Genomic DNA, 26103 nt, shown 5'->3' on the forward strand with positions numbered 1-26103 from the left:
CTGAGCTCCCTACTCCCAACCTCTCTTATGATGGTTCTACTTTATAGAAATTATATATAGATGTCCTCTCATGCCCCTATTAAGCTATACATTCTGAAATTGCTTATTCCTTTTTTAATCTCTGCAGTATCTAGCAGAGTACCTCATACATTAAAAAAAAAGTAAATGTTATAAGTATGAAAAGTTTGTTTTAAGTATAAGTGTGTTATAAGTATGAGCTACTTTATCTAAAAAACCCTAAAGAAAATAAGCCTTTGTCACTTTAGAATAAAAATCTATGTCAGGAGACAGTGGTGCTTTTTTAAGATTAAATACAAAAGAAGATGAGAAGTGATGAGGAATTAGATCCAAAATATGGACAGAAAGGAATATCATTAGAGGGGGTAGAGGAGGTCACTGACTGGTTAAAACTGGGCAAGAATAAGAGGAACTGGAAAGAGGTATAAGAGGAGAAAAGCATGTAGAAGGTGAAGTAAGGGGAAAAGGTAAAGTTCATTTGAAAGCTCATGCTGAAAAGGCTTACTTGCATACAAGGGGCCTAAAGCTTTTAAGGGGAGATTCCCAGATAGCACCTCAAAGGTGCAGTCCTTCCACTGACCAACTCATTACCTGCTATGCCTCACTTACCTGGCCACTGGTCTCTTGTTAGTTCTCTGTCAACCAACCAGGGCTCCTTCCCCTGCTCCAAGAAGGAGATCACATCTGGTTTAGAAACAGAATGTCCTGCTTACAAAAGAAGTAACGAGATAAGTTTATGATGAGAATATCCCAGGATTTAAATTTAGTCCCTTCATTAAGAAAGAGTCAAAGAAAGGTATATCAGATTTATGAAACATAACAGAGGACTTGACAGTTCCCCCATAACTCAACACAGCTCTTTTTTCTAATGCTACAATATTAAAAACATTCTTCGAAGCACAGGATGTCGAAATACCTACTTGAAAGGTGGGTATTTCACTCGGGAGAAAGTAGATCTTCTAAGGGCAGAATCTGAATTATTATGGACAGACGTCCTTACCCATTGAAACCAGGTGGCTGTAATTCTCCAACATCACATCTCTGTATAAATCTCTCTGATCATCATTCAGGCATTCCCACTCCTCCTGAGAGAAGTCTATGGACACATCACTGAACATCACTGACTCCTGGAACAACAACCATGTATATGACTTGATTAATAAAAAAATGTGGGTTTTTTTGTGAAGGGAGGAGAAAAGAATAAAGGTAGAAATGAAAAACAACAAGCATATAGAGTGGGGCTAGATGTTTGGGACACAACTGGAGGACTGGGAACCTATCAGCCAGAATGGTCTTGTGTTTCCATGTTCATTCTGTTTCCCCCTGATAAAACTGGGAAGGTACAAAATCCTGTTAAGAGGGGTATCCCAATTACATGAGATAGTATATACAAATGGCTAGTATAATACTTCCCATACAATAAGTCATCAACACATGTGATCCTCTTTCTCTCTCATCTTTTCCCCAATAGCTAGGAGTAAAATTTCAGAATAAGGGATAAAGCGAGGATATTAAAAGTACCCAGACCATAGATCATATAAAAGACATGAAGAGTCAGAAAGGCAATGAGGTTCTCAAGAACACTACTAAAAATAAGAAATGACAAGAACAATTCTTCAATTGGTGATGGAGAAAAGAAATTCTGACCTAGATTATATAACTATCATTCTGTTGTGAGGGTTGAAAAAGATATTTTTAGACATAAAAGGACTGCAGCACAATTTCTTAGGAAACTACCAGAAGTGCTACACCAAAAGGATGGGAATAAACCAAAAAAGAGGAAGACGTAGTACTCAAGAGATAGGCGTCTCAGGTAAACAAAAAAGGGGAAGTCTTGGGAAAGGTATGCAGCAGGTCCAGAGAGTAATCAGACCAGTTGGGAGCAGGAAAAGGGGAAAGGGGGGTGGCAGTCTCCACACTCAAAACAAATGATGTGTCTGACCAGAGGGAAAACATGGACAACTAAGCAAATGGGGAAAAAAAGCAATTAACTCCAGGAAAAATGAAAGGTTGTAATAGGACAGCGGTATAAGCTGGCTTAGCAAAGAGCAATATTTGCAGTCATAATATTCTGTATATTACTAATTTGACAACAAACTGTAATATAATTAATAACAATCAGAGGAAATGAAGGGTGCAATACAAGACTATAATGTCCCTTCCACTCTGTAGTAAGTCAAGAGAGTAAAACTGATTCAGCAAAAGATAGCAATTAAACCATATTTAAGACAGTTGAGTTGCCTTTTAGGGGTAGGACTGGAGATGGGGCAAGATTGGAATAGCACTACTTCACTTGTAAAATGCATAAAATGACTTTAAAAAACATTTTATCTTAGAAAATTAAATTTGTATGAAATTTAAGACTGACCCTTTCTCATATCACACTATTATATAATAAGAGCTAATTCCTTGTTACAACAAGTTTTTTTTTTTTTAAAGATTTTATTTATTTATTTGACAGAGAGTGAGAGATCACAAGTAGGCAGAGAGGCAGGCAGAGAGACAGGGGGAAGCAAGATCCCCAATGAGCAGAGAGCCCAGTGCGGGCCTCCATCCCAGGACCCTGAGATCATGACCCAAGCCGAGGGCAGAGGCCTAACTACTGAGCCACCCAGGCGCCTCAACAAATTCTTTTTATAAGCATTTTTTTTTTCATTGAATAATATTCTATTATTGGATATAAAACAAGTTTTCTTTTGTTTTTAGACACTGAGGTTGAAGGTGATTTTTTATTTATTTATTTTTATTTATTTTTTTTAAATTTTTTATTTTTTATAAACATATATTTTTATCCCCAGGGTTGAAGGTGATTTTTAAAGAGCTCCTCAGATTGGCCCAATTTTACTCATAACTACCCGTTGTTCCAAATTCCCTTTGTTCTTGTGCTATGGGAAAGTGATGGAAGATGATCCAAATTCACACATTACTGAAGTCTATTTATCATGGATGATCTGGTGAAGTGTCAGAGCTTTCTACTAACCAGAAGTCATATCCCCAAATGTGAAAGGCCCATACACCAGGAGATTTTCCCACATATTATGACTGAAATCAAGCAAAACCATTCCTTATGTTTTCCTCTTTGAAAACCTAGGTCTGTGGTGGTCAGGGCTTTTCCCTATGAGGTGCCCCTAATTACTTATCTCCATCCTATCTAATCACTGCCCAAGCAAATTAGATTCATTAACAAATGGAGAACAGATTTCTGTTCTATCAAGATTTCTGGCAGAAGTCTAAGACAGAAGATGCTGAAGGACTTACTAAATGAGTGTGTAAATTGCTTAAAAGAATACAGAACCGAGAAGGGCCCTGGGGTTGTTTATGAAGAAATGGGGATCAGGTTCCTGAATGGGGACCATGTTAACCAGGGTAAAAGTTTTTTCCAAACCTGGTCTCAGCCAGACCATTTCTACATTATGTAATTAACAGTCTCTTTGTAGGAACAAATAAGGATTCTTGAAGGAATCCATAAGCAATTTTCTGATGGATTTTAATCTGATTAAGATCTCTTCACAGAGACTTGTTATCCAACCACTTGGTCCTCTGTTACATGTAATTTAAGAGTATAAAAATCTTCAAGCAGGCTTTGTTTTTTCCAACAATGGTTATAGAACCACTTCGTTTTTCTATAAATATCTCCACCAAGAGACTTTTTTTTTTAAAAGATTTTATTTATTTATTTGACAGAGATCACAAGTAGGCAGAGTGGCAGGCCGAGAGAGAGGAGGAAGCAGGCTCCCCGAGGAGCAGAGAGCCCAATGCGGGGCTTGATCCCAGGACCCTGGGATCATGACCTGAGCCGAAGGCAGAGGCTTTGACCCACTGAGCCACCCATGTGCCCCCAAGAGAGACATCTTAAAATATTTTTCTATTACGTTATGTTAGACACCATACAGTACATCATTGTTTTTTGATGTATTGTTCCATGATTCATTGTTTGCATGTAACACCCAGTGGTCCATGCAATATGTGCCCTCCTTAATAGCTATCACTGGGCTCACCCATTCCCCTACTGCCCTCCCCTCTAAAACCCTCAGTTTGATTCCCGGAGTCCAGAGTGTCTCATAATTTGTCTCCCTCTCTGATTCCCCCCGCTTCATTTTTCCTTTCCTTGAAAGACATTCTTTTAATTGACATACTGGAGACCTTTTTCTTTAGAGCAAGGGTAAGAAAACTTTGATATTGACATTGCTTTTAACTAAACTGTCTGAAAGTTGTTTTCTTTTTTATGCGCCAAAAATATCATGATGAGGGAAGCAAATATTTACATATTACTAGGGGTAAAATGATTCTATTTGAGCAAAAAGGAAACAGCATCTCACCTGAGCCATGGCTTTGGTATTTGCAGAAAAAGGCTGGTTGTCCTCTGGGCTCTTCTTGGAAAAGGGCAAAGCTGGAGAAGACAAAAGAAGCTACGTAAGATCCGACTTGCCTCATAGCTCCCAGAGTGATCATTTCCCTCTGCTCACTCCACACAAACACTTGAGGGGTATCAGTGAGAAAAATGAAAAATCTTTCAGTGAGGGGAATCAGTGAGAAAAATCTTTCATTATCCCATATTCTAGAGACCTTAGTCTGACTGGAGGAGGACAGATTTCAATAATCTGATATGGTTTGGAGAATACAGAGTACATATACACACTAAGATACAATTTTTTTTTACACAAATGATAGCATATTATACTCGCTGTTACACATATTGCTATTTTTACTTAATGTGTCTTGACTTGGATCCCAACTAGTACATTCAGAGCTACCTAATTCCCTTAGCTACATTTATTTCATTAAATGGATACACTTTAATTCATTTAACCAATCTGCTGCCCAGGACCATTTGAATTGGTTCCTTTCATTATAACAAATAATACTGTAATAAATAATAAATATCCTTGTATATAGATCATTTACCTTTATATGAATTCTGAATAACTCCTAAAAGTTGTTCATATACATTTTAGTTGGGATATACACTTTCAAAACAGCTGTTAATGATCTTGGATTGTACAATCAGGTCTCAGGTCCTGACCAAGAAACAACTCGTTGAAGAACCAGATCCTCTAATCTTGCCCAGTTTGAGAAGACTTTTGGGGGTTAATGAATCTTATCTTAAGAAAAGTGAAATCCAGAAAAGCAAACAAAGCAATATTACAAAAACTTTAGGAACACATTTAAATAAGCATAGCAATAGGAAGAAATTTAAAAGTGTAGAAATTGACTAAATCTTTATCATTGATGCTTTAGAATGTTTTAAGTAATAGAATCCGTAATAATTGCATATATTTTGTATGTTTAAGATGTTTACAATGTCCTAAAGAATGTTATACTAAAATACTAATAAAAGTCTAAATTGTTTAAGGGGGAGTAAATGAATTTGAGATCAATACTGAAATGTTTAATAAAATGTGGTGGTTTTTTTTTTTATTGATATGTATTAGATTTAGGTGTCTCAGTTGGTTAAGCATCTGCCTTTGGCCCAGGTCACAATCCCAGGGTCCTGGGATTGAGTCCCAAATTAGGCTCCCTGCTCAGTGGGGAGTCTGCTTCTCCCTGTCCCTCTGCTCCTCTCCCCTGCTCCTTCCAGCCCCTCCCCACCCCCATTCCCTGCTCCACCCTCCTTGTGCACACTTGCTCTCAAGTAAATAAATAAAATCTTTAAAAAGAGTAATTGCATGTAAAATCCACTGCCCAGGAAGTAGAACCTTGTTATCAATTATTTAATGGGTACTTCTACCCCCAAACATCCACTGCATTCCCTCAGGGATATATCTATTTCAGGAAACAAAAACCAAAGTAATTCACAAATGTCTCTTCTTTAAAATCTGAAAGCACTCCTTTAATATATTTATTATTATTACTATTTATTAAGCTCTTAGTACTTTTTAAAAAATAAACCAACATAATCTATTGTGTGCCAGGCATTGTGCTAGATACTAAAGAATCAACAGTAATCTAGGAAGACCTGGAAACAGGACTCCTTCTCCCATACTTCTCACTTTAAGTCCCCCTTTCTGGTTTCTCATAATGGACATCCTCAAGTGCTGCATCTTCCAGGTAGAATGGGCAGGAACATTCTTACTTCAATAGTCCATACTGTTTGTTACACTCCCAACCCTCAGAGCATATCCTCTCTGGCTGAATTCTTGCCATCTAGAGATCTGTTCCTCCCTTGTAAAGCCAATGATCTCTGTGGCCAAGACTGGAATATGCTTGCAAAATAACCATACCTCGGGTATGGAGCACTACCAAAAGATAATACTACAGACAAGAGAGTCCTTTGAAATCTAATAAATAACATTTTTGAGAATTTTGTACTCTTACAAATAAGCCGGTCTTTTAATAAAATGTCTAAATTATTTCCAACATATCCTGAAAATTTCCTGTATGTTAATAATTGCATTTGTCTGTTAGTTAACAGAGACCTGAAAAGCACTAATTTTTCTTATATAATGAGAAGGCTAGACGTAGGTAGTGGTTGCCTCCAGGATTGTTTTAGACACTGTATCTATCATCCAAGTAAAAATTGCTAGACTGGAGAGAAAACCAGAAAACAGAAGCAGAACTATGGACAATTCAGATATTAGAACTGGCAAACAAATAATTTAAAATAGCTATAATTAAAATGTTAAAAAAATTTAAAATATAGGCAAATGGATAAAATGAAAGAATTAAACAGAACTGAAGTCTATAAAAAAGAATCAAATAGACAAACTAGATCAGTAAATTAAGAAGTCAGGAAGTTGGGGCACCTGGCTGGCTCAGGGAGAAGAGCATGCAACTCTTGATCTTGGGGTTGTGAGTTTGAGCTGCATATAGGGTATAGAGATTACCAAAAAAACTAAATAAAATAGGAATGCCTGGCTGGCTCAGTTGGTTAAGTATCTGTCTTCAGCTCAGGTTATGATCCCAGGATTCTGGGATCGAGTCCCGCATTGGGCTCCTTGCTCAGCAGGGAGTCTGTTTCTCCCTCTGCCTCCTGCTCCCCCTTTTTGTGTGCTCTCTCCCACCTCTGACAACTAAATAAAATCTTTAAAAATAATAATAAAATAAAATAAACTTAAAAAAAAAAGAAATTAAGAAGTCACTGTATGGCATTAACGTGAGACCAGACAAGCAAAAGACAGAACTACTGAACTCAAAGACAAGTCAAAAACAAAAAACAAACAAAAACAAAAACAAAAAAACCCCATACTAAGTGCAGAGGAAAAACAAAACAGAAAGAACAGAAGTGACATAACTAAAATATGAACCATATATGTAAGTGGAGCCTCTGAAGAAGAAAAGAGATTGCAAAATAATTAATATCTGAACTGATTAACTGATAAAAAGCCTCAGTAAGAGTTTAAATAAGAAGTAAAAAGGAGGGGCGCCTGGGTGGCTCAGAGGGTTAAAGCCTCTGCCTTCGGCTCAGATCATGATCCCAGGATCCTGGGATCAAGCCCCGCATCAGGCTCTCTCCTTGGTGGGGAGCCTGCTTCCTCCTCTCTCTCTGCCTGCCTCTCTGCCTACCTGTGATCTCTCTCTCTGTCAAATAAATAAATAAAATCTTTAAAAAAATAAAAAATAAAAACATAATCAAAGAATACTAATAACTTTATGCTATTAAATTTAAAAGCTTATATGAAACACATAAATTCTTTTAAAAAAAAAATTCCAAAGTGGACAAAACAAAAAACCTGAAACATCTGAAGAAGTCAATTGATTCCAGTTTAAAAATTTTCCAGGGTGAGGGGTACCTGGGTGGCTCAGTGGGTTATAGCCTCTGCCAAGGTCCTGGGATCGGGGCATTGGGCTCTCTGCTCAGCAGGGAGCCTGCTTCCTCCTCTCTCTCTGCCTGCCTCTCTGCCTACTTGTGATCTCTGTCTGTCAAATAAATAAATCTTTTTTTTTTTTTTTTAAAGATTTTATTTATTTATTTGACAGAGAGAAATCACAAGTAGGCAGAGAGGCAGGCAGAGAGAGAGAGGAGGAAGCAGGCTCCCTGCTGAGCAGAGAGCCCGATGCGGGACTCGATCCCAGGACCCCGAGATCATGACCTGAGCCAAAGGCAGCAGCTTAACCACTGAGCCACCCAGGCGCCCCTCAAATAAATAAATCTTAAAAAAAATTTTTTTTTCCAGGGTGCATGGGTGGCTCAGTCAGTTAGGCATTTGGCTCTTGGTTTCAGCTGAGCTCATGATCTCAGGGTCCTGAGATTGAGCCCCAGTGTGGGGCTCTGTGCTCAGCATGGAGTCTGCTTGGGATTCTTGGGATTCTGCTTGGCACTCCCCCTCTACTCTCTCCCCCTTTGCTCCTCCCCCTGCTTAGGCCTCTCTAAATTAATAAGTAAACTAGGGCACCTGGGTGGCTCAGGTCATGATCGCAGGGTCCTGGGATCGAGCCCGGCATCTGGCTCCCTGCTTGGAGGGAAGCCTGCTTCTCCCTCTCCCATTCCCCCTGCTTGTGTTCCCTCTCTCACTGTGTGTGTCTCTGTCGAATAAATAAACAAAATCTTTAAAAAGTAATAATAAAATAAGTAAATAAAAATCTTCCTATCAAGAAAATTTCAGGCCCAGACACCTTCACCAGCAAATTCTTCCAAATTTAAGGAAAACCTTTAGTCTTATATGTAGTGAATAGAAAAACAGTGAATTCCTCCCAACTCATTTTATGAGGCTAATATAAGCCTGATGAGAAAACAAAGACATTAAAGAAAAAAAAATTATGGGCCAGTATTTCTCATGAACATACATGCAGAAATACTATAAAATATCAGATCTAACCCAGTCAAATTCTTGAAAAGTTTAATACATTACAGACAAATAGGTTTTACTGCAGGAATGAAAGGCTGGTTCAAGATAGGAAACTTAAGATAATTTACCACATTAATGATAACAGTAAAAAAATATGATTGAGAAAATGCATTTGCCAATTTCAGCCCTCATAATTGTAAAAATCTTAGCAAATGAGAAAGAGAACTTCCTCAACTTGATAAATAGCATATACAGTGGGTGTTTTGTAGATGCTAGATACAAGGACGATATACAAAAAATAACCATACTTCTAGAAACAGACAACTGGAAAATGAAAGAAAAATTTAAAAACCATGTACAATTTCAACAATAAATGTCAAATACCCAGGTACAAATCTAACAAAAGATGTGCATGAAAAACTACAACAAACCATTGAGAGAAATTAAAGACCTTAAAAAATGTAGACATACACCATATTTATTAATTGGAAGATTCAATATTGATAGGATGGCAGTTCTCCCCAATTCAACATATAGAATCACACACAAAACCCCAAAAAGGACTTTTCATTTTTTGGTGAGAATTAACAAGTTGATTCTTTTTTTAAAAAGACTTAATTTATTTGACATAGAGAGACACAGCAATAGAGAGAACCCAAGCAGGGGGAGTGGGAGAGAGAGAAGCAGGCTTCCTTCCAAGCAGGGAGCAGGATGTGGGGCTCGATCCCAGGACCCTGGGATCATGACCTGAGCCGAAGGCAGCTGCTTAATGACTGAGCCACCCAGACACCACAACAAGTTGATTCTGACATCACTTAAAAGGACTTACAAAAACCAAGACAGTCTTGAAAAAGAAAAGAAAAAAAGTTGAAGGACTAATACTATAGATTTCAAGACAGTGCCACTGACAAAAGATAATAAAACAGAATGTAGTCCAGAAAGAGGGCCACATCTATGTCATCTGACTTATGATAAAAGCCTCCTATATTTCAGATGGCCAAGGATGGTGTTTTCAATAATACCATACACAAAAACTGATTCAAGGTGGACCACAGACTTAAATACGAATGCCAAACCTATAAAGCTTCTGAAAGAAAATAGAATATCTTCAGGAACTTGGATATAAAGATTTCTTTTCGAGATACAAAAAAAAAAAAAAAAAAGCACTAATCACAAAGGACAAAGGGCTAAAAACCTAGGAAAATGGGAAAAGATACACATAAGCATAAGAAAGTACTCAAAAATGATGCCATGTTAAAAGGACACAGGAACTAATTTGAAGGAGTTCCTAATGGCCAAATCTGGGACAATTTGAACAACAAAATATATAACAATAATAATGGGTTAAAACTCACAGAGTACAATAAATACCCAGGAGTTAATAAATAGTTGAATAAACACACAAGGAATAAAGGATAGCTCTTTTTTTATATAATTTTTTTTTTTTTAGATTTTATTTATTTATCAGAGAGAGAGGGTGAGAGAGCAAGCACAGGCAGACAGAATGGCAGGCAGAGGCAGAGGGAGAAGCAGGCTCCCTGCCGAGCAAGGACCCCCATGCGGGACTCGATCCCAGAACGCTGGGATCATGACCTGAGCCGAAGGCAGCCGCTTAACCAACTGAGCCACCCAGGCGTCCCTAAAGGATAGCTCTTTACAGAATTTAAATTAATAAGTATAGAAAGAATGATCAAAAGAGAAGATCACCACTAGATAAACATCACAGTAATACTTGTTACAGACAAGAATGATCCATGGATGGTAAAATTAATGGGTGAAAATTTGATGAGAATAGTATTTTGTTTTAAAGTTTATTTAAGTAATCTCTATACCCTGAACATGGGGCTCAAACTCATGATCCCAAGATCAAGAGTCACATGTTCTCTGACTGAGTCATCCAGAAACCCCCATGAGAACAGTATTTTTGCATAGTCTCAAAGCATCTCTGCACAAGATACTTATTAATTAAAAAGAGAAAAATGGTAGTTTTACGAAGGAGAAACTTGGCAGATACCACCTTAACCAAGTGATCATAGTTAACCTACCAGTAAGAAATATATTGATAGCATTATAGAACACACTGAGAAGAATAGAAACATAATTTCTGTGATCTTTTAGCCAAAAAAGTCTGGTCTAAATTTAACTATGAGGAAAAAGCAGACAAATATAAATTGAAAGACATTCTACAAAATAACTGGCCAGTACTCTTCAGAAGTATCAAGGTCATGAAAGATAAAGAACAGTTTAGAACGATGTCTGATAGGAAGAGATGAGATAATTAAATCAATGTGGGAATCTGCTGTTGGATCCTGGAAAAGAAGAGGTTGCTGAGAAGACAATTAGCAAAATTTCGATAAGGTCTGTAAGTTAGTCAAAAGTCTTATATCCATGTAAATTTTTCCAATTTTTATCACTGTACCAAGGGCACCTGAGTGAAGAATATATGGGAATTCTTTACACTATATTTTTGATATGAAAATAAAGTTTTTTTAAAATGAAGAAAAAAAATTTTTAAAGGACAGTGGGCAAAAAGACCTAAACAGACACTTTAAGAAACAGGATATCCAAATGGCCAATAAAACTCTGAAAAGGTGCTGAACATCATTACCCATCAGGAAACAAAAGTAAGAGTGCAATGAAATTCCACTATACAACCACCAGAATAGTTAAAATAAAAGACTGACAATATCAAACAGAGATGATGAGGAGCAGCTGAAACTCTCATATATTGCTGGATGAATTGGTACAACCACATGACAGATTGGTAGTCTCTATCAAATATATGCCCACTGTATGATCTAGCAATTCCACTCCTAAGTATTTAGCCAAGAGAAAAGTGTTTACATGTTCACCAAAAACATAAAATGTTCATAGCAGCAATACAGTAAAAAACTGTTAATCATCATGTGTCCATCAATAGTGTAAGCAATTAATAAATTACAATATATCCCCATATGTAATGAGAACTAAGTACAACAACATGGATGAATCTCAGAAATAAAGTGGAAGAAACCAGGCATAAAAGAGCACATGCTATACAATTCCATTTATATAAAAGTTCAGGAATGGGTAATTGGTGGTGACTTCTGAACAGGGATTGTGGGAGAAATAACTGGGAAGGGGCATGAAGTAATCTTCTCGAGTGCTGGCAAAGTTCTTAATGTTCATTTAGGAAATTGTGATAGAGCTCTATTCTTAAGATTTGTGTACTTTATATATGCTATATGTCATAAAGTGTTTTAAAAAAACTATCAGAGCCATGTTTTGTTAGGGACATGGAGCAATGAGATGTTTCAAACATTGCTGTGCAAGCATAAATTTGTGCACCCATTTAGGTAATCATTTTGGTACTATTTAGTAAAGTGCAAGATGTCATATGACCCAGAAACTCCATTGTCAGGTAGATGAATTCATGTACCTGTATCCTCTGTAAAAGAATGCTGTGGCAGCACTGTTTATAAAGTCAGAAACTAGAAATAGCTCAAACGCCTATGGTTAGTTGAAGGGATGAATAACTGGTATACTTCGAAGGACAGAATATAATATAGCAAAGAAAACAAATGAACAACTACTATATATGATAATTCCCCAAAGCATAGTTCTACAAATAAAAACAAAAGAAAAGAGACAATATGATAGCAATTGTGAAAGTTTTAAAATGAGGGAAAAATACACTATGATACTTAGGTAGACCACTAAATGAAAAAAACTCATAACGTTTATCCAGTCACCCAATCATAATCACACGAACACCACGGGGACATAGAGGTAGAGGTACCCACCACTAAAGGAACAGGACCACACACCCAGGGCCTCAAATGGTCACATGAGCACGATCACACATTTACCAAGAGGACATTCAGTCACAACCACACTGCCACAAGCACATGACACCTGCAGATCGTCGCACAGTCACAGTCACATTAACCACAGATAAAACCACATAATATTCACATGTACCCCCACCTGTAATCTGCAGCACACCGTCAATGTCGCACGATCGCACACCCTTACGGGGACAAACGCTGTATCACATCCACCGAGTCACACACTCCCCACAACCTCATACACAATGCCGCACGTGTTCCCAAATCACATACACACACCACCGGGTCCCCTCCAATCATACCAGCACAGTCACGGGCTCCCAGACTGGGCTGCACACTGGTAATCACTGGAAGCACACACTCACCATAGGAACAGATAGTCACAAGCACACGATTATTCACCACATACCACCAGATACAATCCTATAGTTTCAATCTAACTTACCCCGCAGTACAAAGCCGAGCCTCCGGCTCCGCCCTCTCCTGCGGATCCTCACCTCAGGCCTTCCAAGCTTCCAAAAACAGTAGCACGCCCCACAAGTGCTGCAACAGTTGCAGACCTGTGGGTCCCTCCAGCGCGTGACTTTCAGGCTGAATTCACGCGAGAATCTCAATGACGCTATGGAGCCTTCTGGGAAATGTAGTCAAAAAGTTACCTGCGGCGAGCAACATGGCTCCCGGTTGCCTGGTTTTCTATCAGGGGTTAGCTGCAGCCCCGCTTGCTTAAAGGATTGCTCCCCCTCATGGAACCGCGCACCGGAGGCCACGCAGAGCCTGGTTCAGCCTTAGGCAGTGGCTTCCAAGGAAGGCCACTCCGACGTGTTTGAAATCGGGTTCCTTCTCCGACCCACCGTATTATCCCCAGGATACGGACTCAGGAAGAGGAGGGCTAGTTTGGTTTAGGTAAGATAATTCGCTCCATTGAGCCTTCTGGGAAATGTAGTTCGGAGCGGAGAAAGCGTTGGGCGGTTTGAAATTCGTCTTGTTTCTTAACAGCTTGTGCCTCGCTGCACCCCCACGAGACTTTTGGGAGTGTCTCTGCGTCCAAAGATGCGCAGGCGGCCTGGGTCGCCTTTTTGGCCTTTGTTGGGGCGTGAGTTTGGCTTGCGGTTGGTTTCTCAGCGCGGAGGAGTTGTGGGACCAGAGCTCCGGAGACTGAAAGCTGGGGTGGCCGAAAAGAAGGCGATTAGAAACTTACGGTGGGATTGGGGAGGAGAAGGCGGGACTGCTAAACTTGACACGGGGTTGTGGAAGCCAGAAGGGAGAGGTTTCCGAGGTTACGAAGAGGGCTGGTATTTTTCTGTGCTACTAATTTCTGTATGAAAGTCAGGGCCTGAGGACGATGATGGGGCGATGAGACAGCTTTTGCAGGGAGCAAGTAGTGAGATTCACGGTGTGTGTGATTTAGAATGTTGCGGGTCGTAGAAAGAGGAAGAAACGGGACGAGAGAGAGAAAGAGGGAGAGAGAGAGAGAGAGAATGTAATGGGTTATTTAAATAAGTATCACTGTATGTATGGCTGGGATGCTATCTCGGAGAGTAATGGCTGAGCCACAATGGTAAAACAGTAACAAGGATAGATTTTCCTAGGACTTTTTTTTTTTTTTTTAATTTGATGGGAGAAAGTTTACATAATTGAGCTAAAGCTTGACTTTTGTGTAAAAACAATAGCATTATTATAATAATGTATTGTTATTATTGTAATAAAGAGCATTTTTATGAAATTGAAATAAAAGTAGCATTGTTTTTTTAAAATAGAAAGGCTGTTTGAAAGGAGCTTTTTTTTTTTTCTTTTTTAATGGGGTTCTTGCTCTTGCTTAGCGTACACACCTTAGAGACAAAGCATTTCAGTCTTTTGTGTTCTTTTGAGTGTCCTGAGGGAGGGGTGTAGGTCTAAGCGAACTGAGTTATGAATTTCTGGACTAAGGAGTCAAGTGGGAAGGGTAGTGTCGACCACCGCAAATGTCAGAGAAGTGAATTCCCATTTTCTTAAGAAAAAACTGGTCTTAGATCAAGGAATGTAAGTTTAAAGTTTCTCAAGGAGCCTACTCAGTTAAACTAATAATTACCTCTGGTTACCCCTAGGCCAGGTGGATTTTGTTGGTTATAAAAATAGGTTGCTCCTAATTACACCTAATTACAAAGGTATTTTCTCCAAGTAATTTACTACAGTTGCTTTAACATAGTTTTATTATATTTTATTTTTTTGAAGATTTTGTTTTTAAGTGATCTACACCCATCATGAGGCCTGAACTCAAAACCCAGAGGTCAAGAATCACATATTCCACTGACTAAGCCAGGCAGGTGCCCAACATAATTTTAAATAAAAGAAGAAAGTCTAAAATTCATGTAAGTTTTATATATATAGACAAAACCTTGGAATAGGATAAAAATTTTCAGGATAATCTTAGCAAGAAATAAATAAAACCTATTTAAGTAAAAATTTAAAACCTTATGAAGATAAAGACTTAAATGAAAAGTTATACCATTTTCTTGAATAGAAATCCTTTGTTATAAATGTCATTTAAATTAATTTATGAATTTAACCTCCCTCTGAAAATAATATCTTCTCTAGATAGGTAAATTTCAAATAGGGGAGTGCCTGGCTGGCTCAGTCGGAAGAGCATATGACTCTTGATTTTGGGGTCATGAGTTGAAGTCAACATTGAGTATAGAGATTACTTAAATTTTTTTTTTTTAAGATTTTTATTTATTTACTTGGCAGACCGAGATCACAAGTAGGCAGAGAGGCAGGCAGAGATAGAGGAGGAAGCAGGCTCCCCGCAGAGCAGAGAGCCCGTTGTGGGGCTCGATGTGGGGCTCGATCCCAGGACCCTGGGATCATGACCTGAGCCGAAGGCAGAGGCTTTAACCCACTGAGCCACCCAGGCGCCCCAACTTAAATACTTTTTTAAGAAGTAAAGTTCAAATGTGAAAATAAAGGCAAGAATAGGCTGGAAGAAAAAAAAAAAAAAAAAAGCAATGTGGGGCAAAACATGGGGCTAATCTTATGATAACAGAACATATTCTAAAAGTTCAAAAATTCTAAAAGTTCATCTGACTGGACAGACCAGTGGGACAGAATAGAGAATCCAAAAATAGAACCAAATAAAAAATTTTAGTGTATGGTGAAGGGGGCAGCTCAGATACCCTCTGAGGTGAATGGGGAAAAGGTGAACTTTTCAATAAAGGTAATAGGAACAACCTGATAGACTTTTTAGGAAAAAGAGAGTGGATTATGAATACAGAGTTAACTTCAAATGGGTCAAAATTCAAAACTGAAAACTTAAATTACAAAGACTGAAAACTTGAGTGAATTACTTTATAACCATGGAGGGGAGAAGGCCTTTTTAACTTCAAATTCTAAGATTAATTATACCTTCTAAATGAAAAAAACAAAAAAAAGTTAAAGTGACAAACTGGAAACATTTGCATTTTATGTAGCAAACAAATGGCTAACCTCCCTGATAAATAAGGAACACCAAAAAAAATTGATTGAAAAACTAATAACCAAGTAAGAACGGAAACAGAGATTAACAAATAGTATACAGAACATAGTCTATAGGTTCTCAAATGTATGAAAATATGCTCAACCTCATTCATAATCAAATAAATTCCATTAAAACCGTATAGAGATACTGATTCCTACGGACTAGAGTGGCAAAAATTCCGCCAGTTTGAAAACCTATATTGCTAGAGGCCTGCAGATTGGTACAAACTTATTGGAAGGCAATTTGGTAACATCTTTCAAAATTCCAATTGCAGGGGCACCTGGGTGGCTCAGTGTGGGTTAAGCCGCTGCCTTCGGCTCAGGTCATGATCTCAGGGTCCTGGGATCGAGTTCCGCATCGGGCTCTCTGCTTGGCAGGGAGCCTGCTTCTGCCTCTCTCTCTCTCTGCCTGCCTCTCTGCCTACTTGTGATCTCTCTCTGTCAAATAAATAAATAAAATCTTTAAAAAAAAAAATTCCAATTGCATTTAACTTCTCACTGAGCAATCTCAGTCTGAGATTTTTATCATATAGCTATGGTGATGTATATCCAAGACTATTCATATAGCAGTCTTTACAATATTGAAAATCAGCCATAAATAAATAATTGAGCATAATGCAACATTATGTAATTGAAGAAAAACTGAGAACACTGTCTATGGCCTGATACAAAAAGCCTCCAAAATATATTAAATAAAAACAAAAACAAGATGCAGAACCTTATGTTATACTGTTCTAATTTTTGTATAAGAAAGGGGGGAAATGGATAAGAATAAATACTTGTATTTGCATAAAGAACTGAAATTTACAAGAGAAACTAATAAAAGTGATTTGTGTGGCAGCCATTGAGGGCAAGAAGGTAGGTAGAGACAAAGAAGGGCATTTATTTTTCACTGTGTACTTTTTTGGGACATATTCTTTATATTATGTATAAATTTATGAAAATAAGTATGTTTTTATTCATTGTCATTTTTTCCCCTTATCTTTTTAAAGTTCGATTCTGTCCTTGGTCATCTTCTTTTAATCTGTACTTTTTTTTTTTTTTTTGAACACCCTTATCCATACCATGGCTTCAACATTTACTGACTTATGAGCAACAAGTCTGTTTCCACTATAGGCCAATCATTTTTTTTTTAATTATTATGGAAGTTATACATAAGATTAAAATTTACCATTGGGGAGCCCGGATGGTTCAGTTGATTAAATGTCTGCCTTTTGGCTCAGTTCATCACCTTGGAATCCTGGGATCAAGTCCCAGGTCAGGCTCCCTACTTAGTGGGGAGTCTGCTTCTCCTTCTGACCTTCCTCTCTCTCATGCTCTCTGACATTCCCTTACTCTCAAATAAATAAAATCTTTAAAAAAGAAAAGATAGGGGATGCCTGGGTGGCTCAGTCAGTTAAGCGGCTGCCTTTGGCTCAGGTTGTGATCCCAGCGTCCTGGAATCAAGTCCCACATCAGGCTCCTTGCTTGGTGGGGAGCCTGCTTCTCCCTCTGCCTCTGCCTGCCACTCTGTCTGCCTGTGCTTGCTCTCTCTTTCTCTCTGACAAATAAATAAATAAATCTTAAGAAAAAAAAAAACATGGGGTCCCTGGGTGGCTCAGTGGGTTAAAGCCTCTACCTTTGGCTCAGGTCATGATCCCAGGGTCCTGGGATCTAGCTGTGCACCTGGCTCTTTGCTCAGTGGGGAGCCTGCTCCCACCTCCGCCCCCCTGCCTCTCTGCCTACTTGTGATCTCTGCCTGTCAAATAAATAAATAAAATCTTTACAAAAAAAGATAAAATTTATCATTTTAACCCTTTTAAAATGTACAGTTCAGTGTCATTAGTACATTCCCATTATTGTGCAATCACCACCACTATCCATCTCTAGAAATTTTTCATCACCCTAAACTTAAAACTCTGAACCCATTAAATGATAGTTAGCTGTCCACCCTCCCTTCATCCTGTAACCATTATACTACTTTCTGTCTCTATGAATTTGACTGTTTTAGGTTCTGCTCAGGGAAGTGAAACCACACAATATTTTTGTGTGTCTGGATTATATAACTTGGCATGCAATATTTTAATGGTCCATCCTTGTTATAGTCTATATCAGAATTTAATTCATTTTGGATGCCTGGGTTGCTCAGTGGGTTAAAGCCTCTGCCTTCAGCTCAGGTCATGATCTCAGGGTCCTGGGATCGAGTCCCACATCGGGCTCTCTGCTCAGCAGGGAGCTTGCTTCCCCCTCTCTCTGCCTGCCTCTCTGCCTATTTGTGATCTCTCTCTCTCTCAGTCAAATAAATAAATAAAATCTTTAAAAAAAAGGAATCATTTTCAAGGCTGAATAATATTTCACTGTATATTTATACCATATTTTGTTTATCCATTTATCTGTTGAAGGACATTTGAGTTGTTTCCATCCTTTGGCTACTGTGAATAATGCTGCTGTGAACATGGCTGTAAAGATATGTATTTGAAGCCCAGCTTTCAGTTTTTTGTGTGTATACCTAGAGGTAGAAATATTAGATCATATGGTAATTAAGTTTTTAATTTTTTGAGGAGAAATTCTCATACTGTTCTCCTCAGTGGCTGCACCAATTTACGTTCCCTCCAGCATTGCATAAGGATTCTAATTTCTCCATATTTCGTATTTCATCATAATTTATCCATATTTCACCAACACTTGTTATAATCTGGGTTTTTTTTTTTTTTTTTTTTTTTTTGCTAACAGCCATCCTAATGGGTATAAAGGGTGTCTCACTGTAGTTTTGGCTTGTATTTTTTATTTTTTTAAAGATACTATTTATTTATTTGATACAGAGAGAGATCACAAGTAGGCAGAGAGGCAGGCAGGGAGAGAAGGGGAAGCAGGCTCCCTGCCGAGCAGAGAGCCCGACTCGGGGTTCAATCCCAGGACCCTAAGATCATGACCCGAGCCAAAGGCAGAGGCTCAACCCACTGAGCTACCGAGGCGCCCCTTGGTTTGTATTTTTTTAATGATTAATAATGTTGAGCATTTTTTTGGTGTACTCATAGGCCATCTATATATCTTTCTTTGGTGATGTGTGTATTCAATTCTTTGCTATATATATATATATATTTTTATTAATTTTTTATTTTTTATTTTATTTTATTTTTTTTAAAGATTTTATTTATTTACTTGAGAGAGAGACAGCGAGAGAGAGCATGAACGAGGAGAAGGTCAGAGAGAGAAGCAGACTCCCCATAGAGCTGGGAGTCCGATGCGGGACTTGATCCCGGGACTCCGGGATCATGACCTGAGCCGAAGGCAGTCGTCCAACCAACTGAGCCACCCAGGCGTCCCTAATTTTTTATTTTTTATAAACATATATTTTTATCCCCAGGGGTACAGGTCTGTGAATCACCAGGTTTACACACTTCACAGCACTCACCAAAGCACATACCCTCCCCAATGTCCATAATCCCACCCCCTTCTCCCCAACCCCCTTCCCCCTTAAAGATTTTATTTATTTATTTGGCAGACAGAGATCACAAGTAGGCAGAAAAGCAGGCAGAGAGAGTTGGGCGGGGTGGGGGGGGGGAGAAGCAGGCTCCCTGCCGAGCACAGAGCTCCATGTGGGGCTTGATCCCAGGACCCTGAGATCATGACCTGAGCTGAAGGCAGAGGCTTAACTCACTGAGCCACCCAGGCACCCCAATTCTTTGCTATATTTTTTTAATTGAGTTGTTTTATTGTTATTGAGTTATAGTTCTTTATATATTCTGAACAGGTACATGATTTGCAAATATTTTCTTCCATTCTGTAGATTATCTTTTCACCCTGTTGATAGTGCCCTTTGTTGTGCAAAAGTTTAATTTTGAGGAAGTCCAATTTAACTGTTTTGTTGCCTTTGCTTTTCTTTTTAAATTTTTTTTTAGAGAGAGTGAATGAGTGTGTGAGAAGGGAGGCGCAGAGGTAAAGGGAGAGGGAGAGAGAGAATCCCAAGCAGGCTCCATACCTGACATGGAGCCGGGTGCAAGGCTCGATGTTGGGCTCAGTCTCATGACCCTGAGGTCATGACCTGAGCTGAAATAAGGAGTTGATTGCCCAACCTACTGAGCCCTATGTTGCCTGTGTTTTCAGTGGCATGTTCAGAAAATCATTGCCAAATTTAATGTCATGAAGATTTTCCCTTATATTTTCTTTCAAGAGTATTATAGTTTTAGCTTTTTTGTGTGAGCCCTTTATCCCTTTTAGGTTAATTCTTTTATATGGTGTAAGGTAGGGCCCAACTTTATTCTTTTGCATGTGGATATCCAGTTTCCCCAGCACCATTAGATTATTTCCAGGCTTATGCTAACATATTTACAATATCATATTTACAATATCCTGGTTATTTTGAGGGTTTCCAAGGTCACTCTAAGGTTTGATGATTTGGTGAAGGAGTTACAAGACCCAGAGAAACTGTTATATTCATGGTTATGGTTTATTACAGGAAAAGGATACAGATTAAAAACCAGCAAAGGAAAAATGAGCATAGGGTAGGACCCAGGAGAGAATAGCCATAAGTTTCCAGTTGTCTTTCATCGTGGAGTTGCGCAGAGAGAACTTAATTCTCCCAGCAGTGATATGTGACAGCACCTGCAAAGTGTTACCAACTAGGATCGCTTACTTGAGCCTTGGCATCCAGAGTTTTTGTTGCGGGTGGGTCACACGGGGATGAACACTCAGATGAATGACCTTAGCTATTCAGGCTCTAGTCCCCCAAAGGTCAAACTGATACAACATAGCTCAATACCCCAGGCATACAAAAACAGGTATTCACCATAAATCACGTTGTTAACATAAACTATCTGGTGTGGCTTTAGCTTTCAGAGATTCAAAGACACCTTTATTAGGAAGGATTATCCCAAGTACTCAGAGGCTGTCTGCCAGGAGCTGGTCAAGCACCAGTCCTTTCTTTGAAATGTGTAAGGTTTGAGCATCCCAAGCTTGCCCTTACTACACACTTGTGTAGATGGTTTTGCATGTATGTACTAGTTTATGAAAAATCCCAAAATTGGAAGTGCTGAGTCAGAAGTTAAATGTATTTATGATTTTGACAGATAAAAGTTGCTTGCTATTCAAAAATGTTAGCCCAGTTTATTGTCCTACAAGAAGATAAATGAAATGGCCTTTTTTCTGTTTTACCATAACGTCCATTTATTCAGTGAATATATATTGAGTGCTAATTATACAGTAGACACTCAAGATACATCAGTAAATGAACAGGAATCCCCCATCCTTGAGATTTCTATGTAGTATTGCAAGAGAGTAGAGGGTTGAAAGAGATAGTAATCAAATACATAAACTGTGTATGAGATCAGATGGCAATAAATGGTACAGAAAACAATAAAATAGAAAAAGCAATAAAGAATGAGAGGAGAGTTGCGACTTGACATAGAGTTGTCAGGGATGATCTCACTGTGAAGGTCAAATCTGGCAAAGGTATGAAAGGGGAGAAGGGAGAGAATCATGGAAATTTGGGAGAAGACCATTCTAGGCAGAAGACAGCCAGCACAAAGGCCCTAAGTGGGGCCCAAACTTGAGGTTAAGGGCATAATCCTCTAGACTTCTGTAATCAACTGCAAGCTCAGGGCTCCCCATGGCTACCCTCACTTTTAGACAGCTGCCTACAAATGTGGAGTCCCATAGATGCCCTTAGTTTTGATAACTTGCTGTAGCAAGTCTTGGAACTCAGGAAAACACTGTACTTATTGTTACAGTTGTATTGTAGCAAAAGAATACAAATCAGAACCAGCCAAAAGAAAAGACACACAACAGAATCTGGGACTTAGATAGTCCGAAATGTCAGACCTTCTGCATCTCCATGGGTGTATTACCCTCAGATGTCAGTGAGTGGCATTATTCATGGAGTATTGCCAACCCAGGAAGCCCACTCAAGTTTTTATGTCCAGAGTTTGTTTTTTTTTTTCAAAATTTTTTATTTATTTATTTGACAGACAGAGATCACAAGTAGGCAGAGAGGCAGGCAGAGAGAGAGGGGGGCGAAGCAGGCTCCCCGCCGCGCAGAGAGCCCAACACAGGGCCTGATCCCAGGACCCCGAGATCACGACCTGAGGGGATGGCAGAGGCTTTAACCCACTGAGCCACCCAGGTGCTCCTATGTCCAGAGTTTTTTTTTTTTTTCTTTTTTTTAAAATTTATTTATTTGACAGAGAGAGATCACAAGTAGATGGAGAGGCAGGCAGAGAAAGAGAGGGGTGTGGTGGGGAAGCAGGCTCCCTGCTGAGCAGAGAGCCCGATGTGGGACTCGATCCCAGGACCCTGAGATCATGACCTGAGCCGAAGGCAGTGGCTTTAACCCACTGAGCCACCCAGGCGCCCCTATGTCCAGAGTTTTTATCAAGACTTCGTTACATAGGCACAACTGATTGAGTCATTATCCATGTGAACAAAGTTGATTTCCAGCCCCCTCCACCCCCTAGAGGTTAGGGGTTTGTATGGCTCAAAGCCCCAAAGGTCTAATCACACAGTTGGGCTTTTCAGTGTGGCCAGTCCCCACCCTGAGTCATCTCCTTAGCATAAACTGTTGAGAGGTCCACCATTAAGTCACCTCGTTATCATAAAGTATCAGAGCTGGGGCCTACCATGAACAGAGACTCTCCTGTCACTTGGTAAATTGTAAAGGTTTAGAGGTTACCATCTAGGAGCCCAGACAAAAGTTTGGGGGAAAGTTAATTCTTCACTACATATCCTCTCAGTAATCTTGAGGAGTTATGTAGTCAAATGCAACAGGAAAACTAATTCAGGTTTTTGTTTTGGCTTTTTTTTTTTTTTTTTTTTTTTTCTGAAGACATTCCTCAAGTTTTTTATTTTGTCTATACCTGTTAGTTAGCTGTTCTCCGGGGATATTATCTTATAATCCTCTTGGGCATTTTCCTACATTACTTTACTGTGTGGAGTTCCTTCTGCCCTTGATATCTATCATCTCTTCCTTTCTCTTGAGCTACTGCAGTTGTCCCTTGAACAACACTGATTTGAGCAGCCGGAGTCCACTTCTGTATGCATTAAAAAAAAGTATATATATATTTAGAATATATATATATATATATATATATATATAGAGAGAGAGAGAGAGAGAGAGAGTATGGTACTATAAATGCATTTTCTTTTTTCTAGCTTGTAAGAATATCGTATATAATACATATAATGTACAAAACATGTGTAATCAGCTGCTTGTCATCAGTAAGGCTTCTGGTCATCAATAGGCTATTAGTAGTTAAGTTTTGGGGAGTCAAAAGTTACAGAGGATTTTAGACTGCATGGGGTCCGTACCCCTAACCCCTGTATTGTTCAGGGGTCAACTGTACTTCATTTTTGTGGAATACATCCTCCAATAATATCCTGGATAAAGTGTTTGGGTCCCTGCATGAAAAAAATGTCTTTATCTTGTCTTCTCACTTGATTAATAATTTAGCTAGTTTTACACTTCTAGGTTAACATTTTTTTCCCTCAGAATTTTGAATGCCTTGTACTATTTAAAGATTTAAAGATAGTGTCCATGCTGGGAATTCTGTGACCTTTGGATACTTGTCCTTTTGTATAGGACAGGTTTTTTTCCTCTACTTAAGATGTTCTTTTTATCCCCGGAATTAAGAAATTTAACAACGATATGCATTATTATGGGTCTTTAAAAAAAAAAAAAAAGCTGTTGGGGGCACCTGGGTGGCTCAATGGGTTAAAGCCTCTGCTTTCTGCTCCGGTCATGATCTCAGGGTCCTGGGATCCAGCCCCGCAATCGAACTCTCTGCTCAGCAGGGAGCCTGCTTCCCTTCCTCTCTCTCTGCCTGCCTCTCTGACTACTTTTGATATCTGTCTGTCAAATAAATAAATAAATAAATAAATAAAATCTTTAAAAAAAAACTGTTTGGAAGGACACTGTTTGTTTTTTTTTTTTTTTTAAAGATTTTATTTATTTATTTGACAGAGAGAGATCACAAGTAGGCAGAGAGGCAGGCAGAGAGAGAGAGAGGAGGAAACAGGCTCCCTGCTGAGCAGAGAGCCCGATGCGGGACTCGATCCCAGGACCCTGAGATCATGACCTGAGCCGAAGGCAGCGGCTTAACCCACTGAGCCACCCAGGCGCCCAGGACACTGTTTTTTAATATGGAGATTCATAATGTATAGTTTTAGGAAATTTTCTTTATTTTTTTGAAATTTTGTGCTCTCAATTTTTATCATTCTCCCTCTCGTTGTCTTTTTATTTATTATAAACATTTCAAATATATACAGAATTACAGAGAACTATATTTAGATAATTAGCAAGCATTTGGAATCTATCGTCTTCTTTTCTTTTTCTTTTAAAAACTTATTATTTTTTAGTAATCTCTACACCTGGCCTGGGGCTTGAACTCTCAATGAGATCGAGAGTCCCATGCTGTAATGACTGGGCCAGCCAGGTGCCCCTAATCCTCTTATTTTCTAGTCTTTTCCCCTGCTGTTGGGCTGACCAGTGATGAGGGCAGCAAATAATTGCACAGAGAGTGGAGCAACAAGTAGGACCGAGTTCATTCACTCTCCAGGGGAGGAGAGGGGCTAGACATCCTGAGAAATGTCAGCAGTTTCTGTCAGGCCGACTGAAGGGGATTTGAAGGATGTAAGAGGGTTCTAGCTGGGGGCGCCTGGGTGGCTCAGTGGATTAAGCCACTGCCTTCGGCTCAGGTCATGATCTCAGTGTCCTGGGATCGAGTCCCGCATCGGGCTCTCTGCTCAGCAGGGAGCCTGCTTCCCCCTCTGTCTCTGCCTGCCTCTCTGCCTACTTGTGATCTCTCTCTCTGTCAAATAAAATAAATAAAATCTTAAAAAAAAAAAAAAAGAGGGTCCTAGCTGTGCCTATGGGAGATGGGTGTGGGGAGTGGGTGGCCAGGTAGAGCAGGAGGTGGGAGAGGGGGAGAAAATCCCAAGCAGACTACCCGCCGAGCCTGGAGCTTAATATGCGCCTCAATTGTAGGACTGTGAGATCATGACCTGAGCTGAAGTCAGATGCTCAACTGACTGAGCCACCCAGGCATTCCTCCCTGGACTCCCACAACTTGTTTTTTTTAAGATTTTATTTATTTGACAGAGATCACAAGCAGGCAGAGAGGCAGGCAGAGAGAGAAGAGGAAGCAGGCTCCCTGCTGAGCAGAGAGCCCGAACAGAACTTGGTTTTAAATATATATCTATACCTCAGAGTTTTAACAATTAACAATTTTAGTTTTCATTTGTTCTTGCTGGAATACAGAAATAAGATTGATGTTTATAAGTTGACCTTGTACTCAGTCTTGATAATGTCATTTATTAATTTTATTTTTTTTTGGTAGGTTGTTTGGAGTGTTCTAGTTAGATAATCATGTCTATAGAGACAGTTTTAGTTCTTATTTCCATTTTTGATGTCTTTCCTCCTCCTCTCCTTCTCTTCCTACTCCTGCTCCTTCTTCTTTTTAAAAATTTTTTAAAAATTTCGGTAGTTAGGACTTCCAGGATGACATTGAATAGGAGTAAGGAGAGTGGATGTCATGTGTTGTTCCTGATCTAGGACAGGAGACAATTCAGTCTTTTTTTTTTTTTTTTTTAAGATTATTTATTTATTTATTTGACAGAGAGAGAGATCACAAGTAGGCAGAGAGGCAGGCAGAGAGAGAGAGAGAGAGAGAGAGGAGGAAGCAGGCTCCCTGCTGAGCAGAGAGCCCGATGCGGGACTCGATCTCAGGATCCGGAGATCCTGGGACAACTTTGCTGGGTAGAGTATTCCTGGTTGGTTGATTTTTCTTTTCTTTCAGCACTTTTTGGTATATTAATTGTCCCACTCTCTTCTGGCCTGTAAAGTTTCTGCTAATAATCTTAGGGGGATTCCTTTGTGCGTAACAAGCTCTTTTTCTTTTACTGCTTTTAAGATTCTCTCTGTGCCTTTAACTTTTGACATTTTATTTATTTACTTATTTTAAAATATTTTATTTATTTGAGAGAGAGAGATAGAGAGTGCACTAGAGTGTGGGCAGGGGCAGAGGAAGAAGCAGACTCCCTGTTGAGCAGGGAGCCTGATGTGGGGCTTTCTA

General features: G+C 39.1%; 2 protein-coding genes and 1 long non-coding RNA gene across 4 annotated transcripts in view; 1 reads left to right on the plus strand and 2 right to left on the minus strand.

The window, feature by feature from the left end:
* The window catches only part of LOC101684181, a 95392-nt gene extending 82338 nt beyond the window's left edge, over window positions 1-13054 (minus strand). Inside the window, exons 1-2 of the mRNA XM_013062795.2 lie at window positions 13017-13054; window positions 4338-4408 (exon numbers count right to left, since the gene is read on the minus strand). The gene's annotated coding sequence lies outside the window, so the exon portion shown is untranslated. The remainder of the gene's footprint in view (window positions 1-4337; window positions 4409-13016) is intronic.
* The window catches only part of ZNF566 (zinc finger protein 566), a 29968-nt gene extending 16542 nt beyond the window's left edge, over window positions 1-13426 (minus strand). The window contains exons 1-4 of one of the 2 annotated variants that reach the window (XM_045076555.1): window positions 13228-13426; window positions 4338-4408; window positions 1019-1145; window positions 628-723 (exon numbers count right to left, since the gene is read on the minus strand). In XM_045076555.1, the coding sequence (XP_044932490.1) occupies window positions 628-723; window positions 1019-1145; window positions 4338-4408; window positions 13228-13243 (310 nt within the window). In that variant the 5' untranslated portion in view covers window positions 13244-13426. Of the gene's footprint in view, window positions 1-627; window positions 727-1018; window positions 1146-4337; window positions 4409-13227 lie in introns of both variants that reach the window. The other variant, XM_045076553.1, reaches the window with a different exon arrangement.
* LOC123391031 overlaps window positions 13359-26103 on the plus strand; it is a 35317-nt gene continuing 22572 nt past the window's right edge. Inside the window, exon 1 of the long non-coding RNA XR_006605672.1 lies at window positions 13359-13474. This is a non-coding gene — a long non-coding RNA (uncharacterized LOC123391031). The remainder of the gene's footprint in view (window positions 13475-26103) is intronic.

This window comes from Mustela putorius, unplaced genomic scaffold (assembly GCF_011764305.1).
Source record: "Mustela putorius furo isolate JIRA1106 unplaced genomic scaffold, ASM1176430v1.1 tig00000174_pilon_pilon_pilon, whole genome shotgun sequence".
NCBI lineage: Eukaryota > Metazoa > Chordata > Mammalia > Carnivora > Mustelidae > Mustela > Mustela putorius.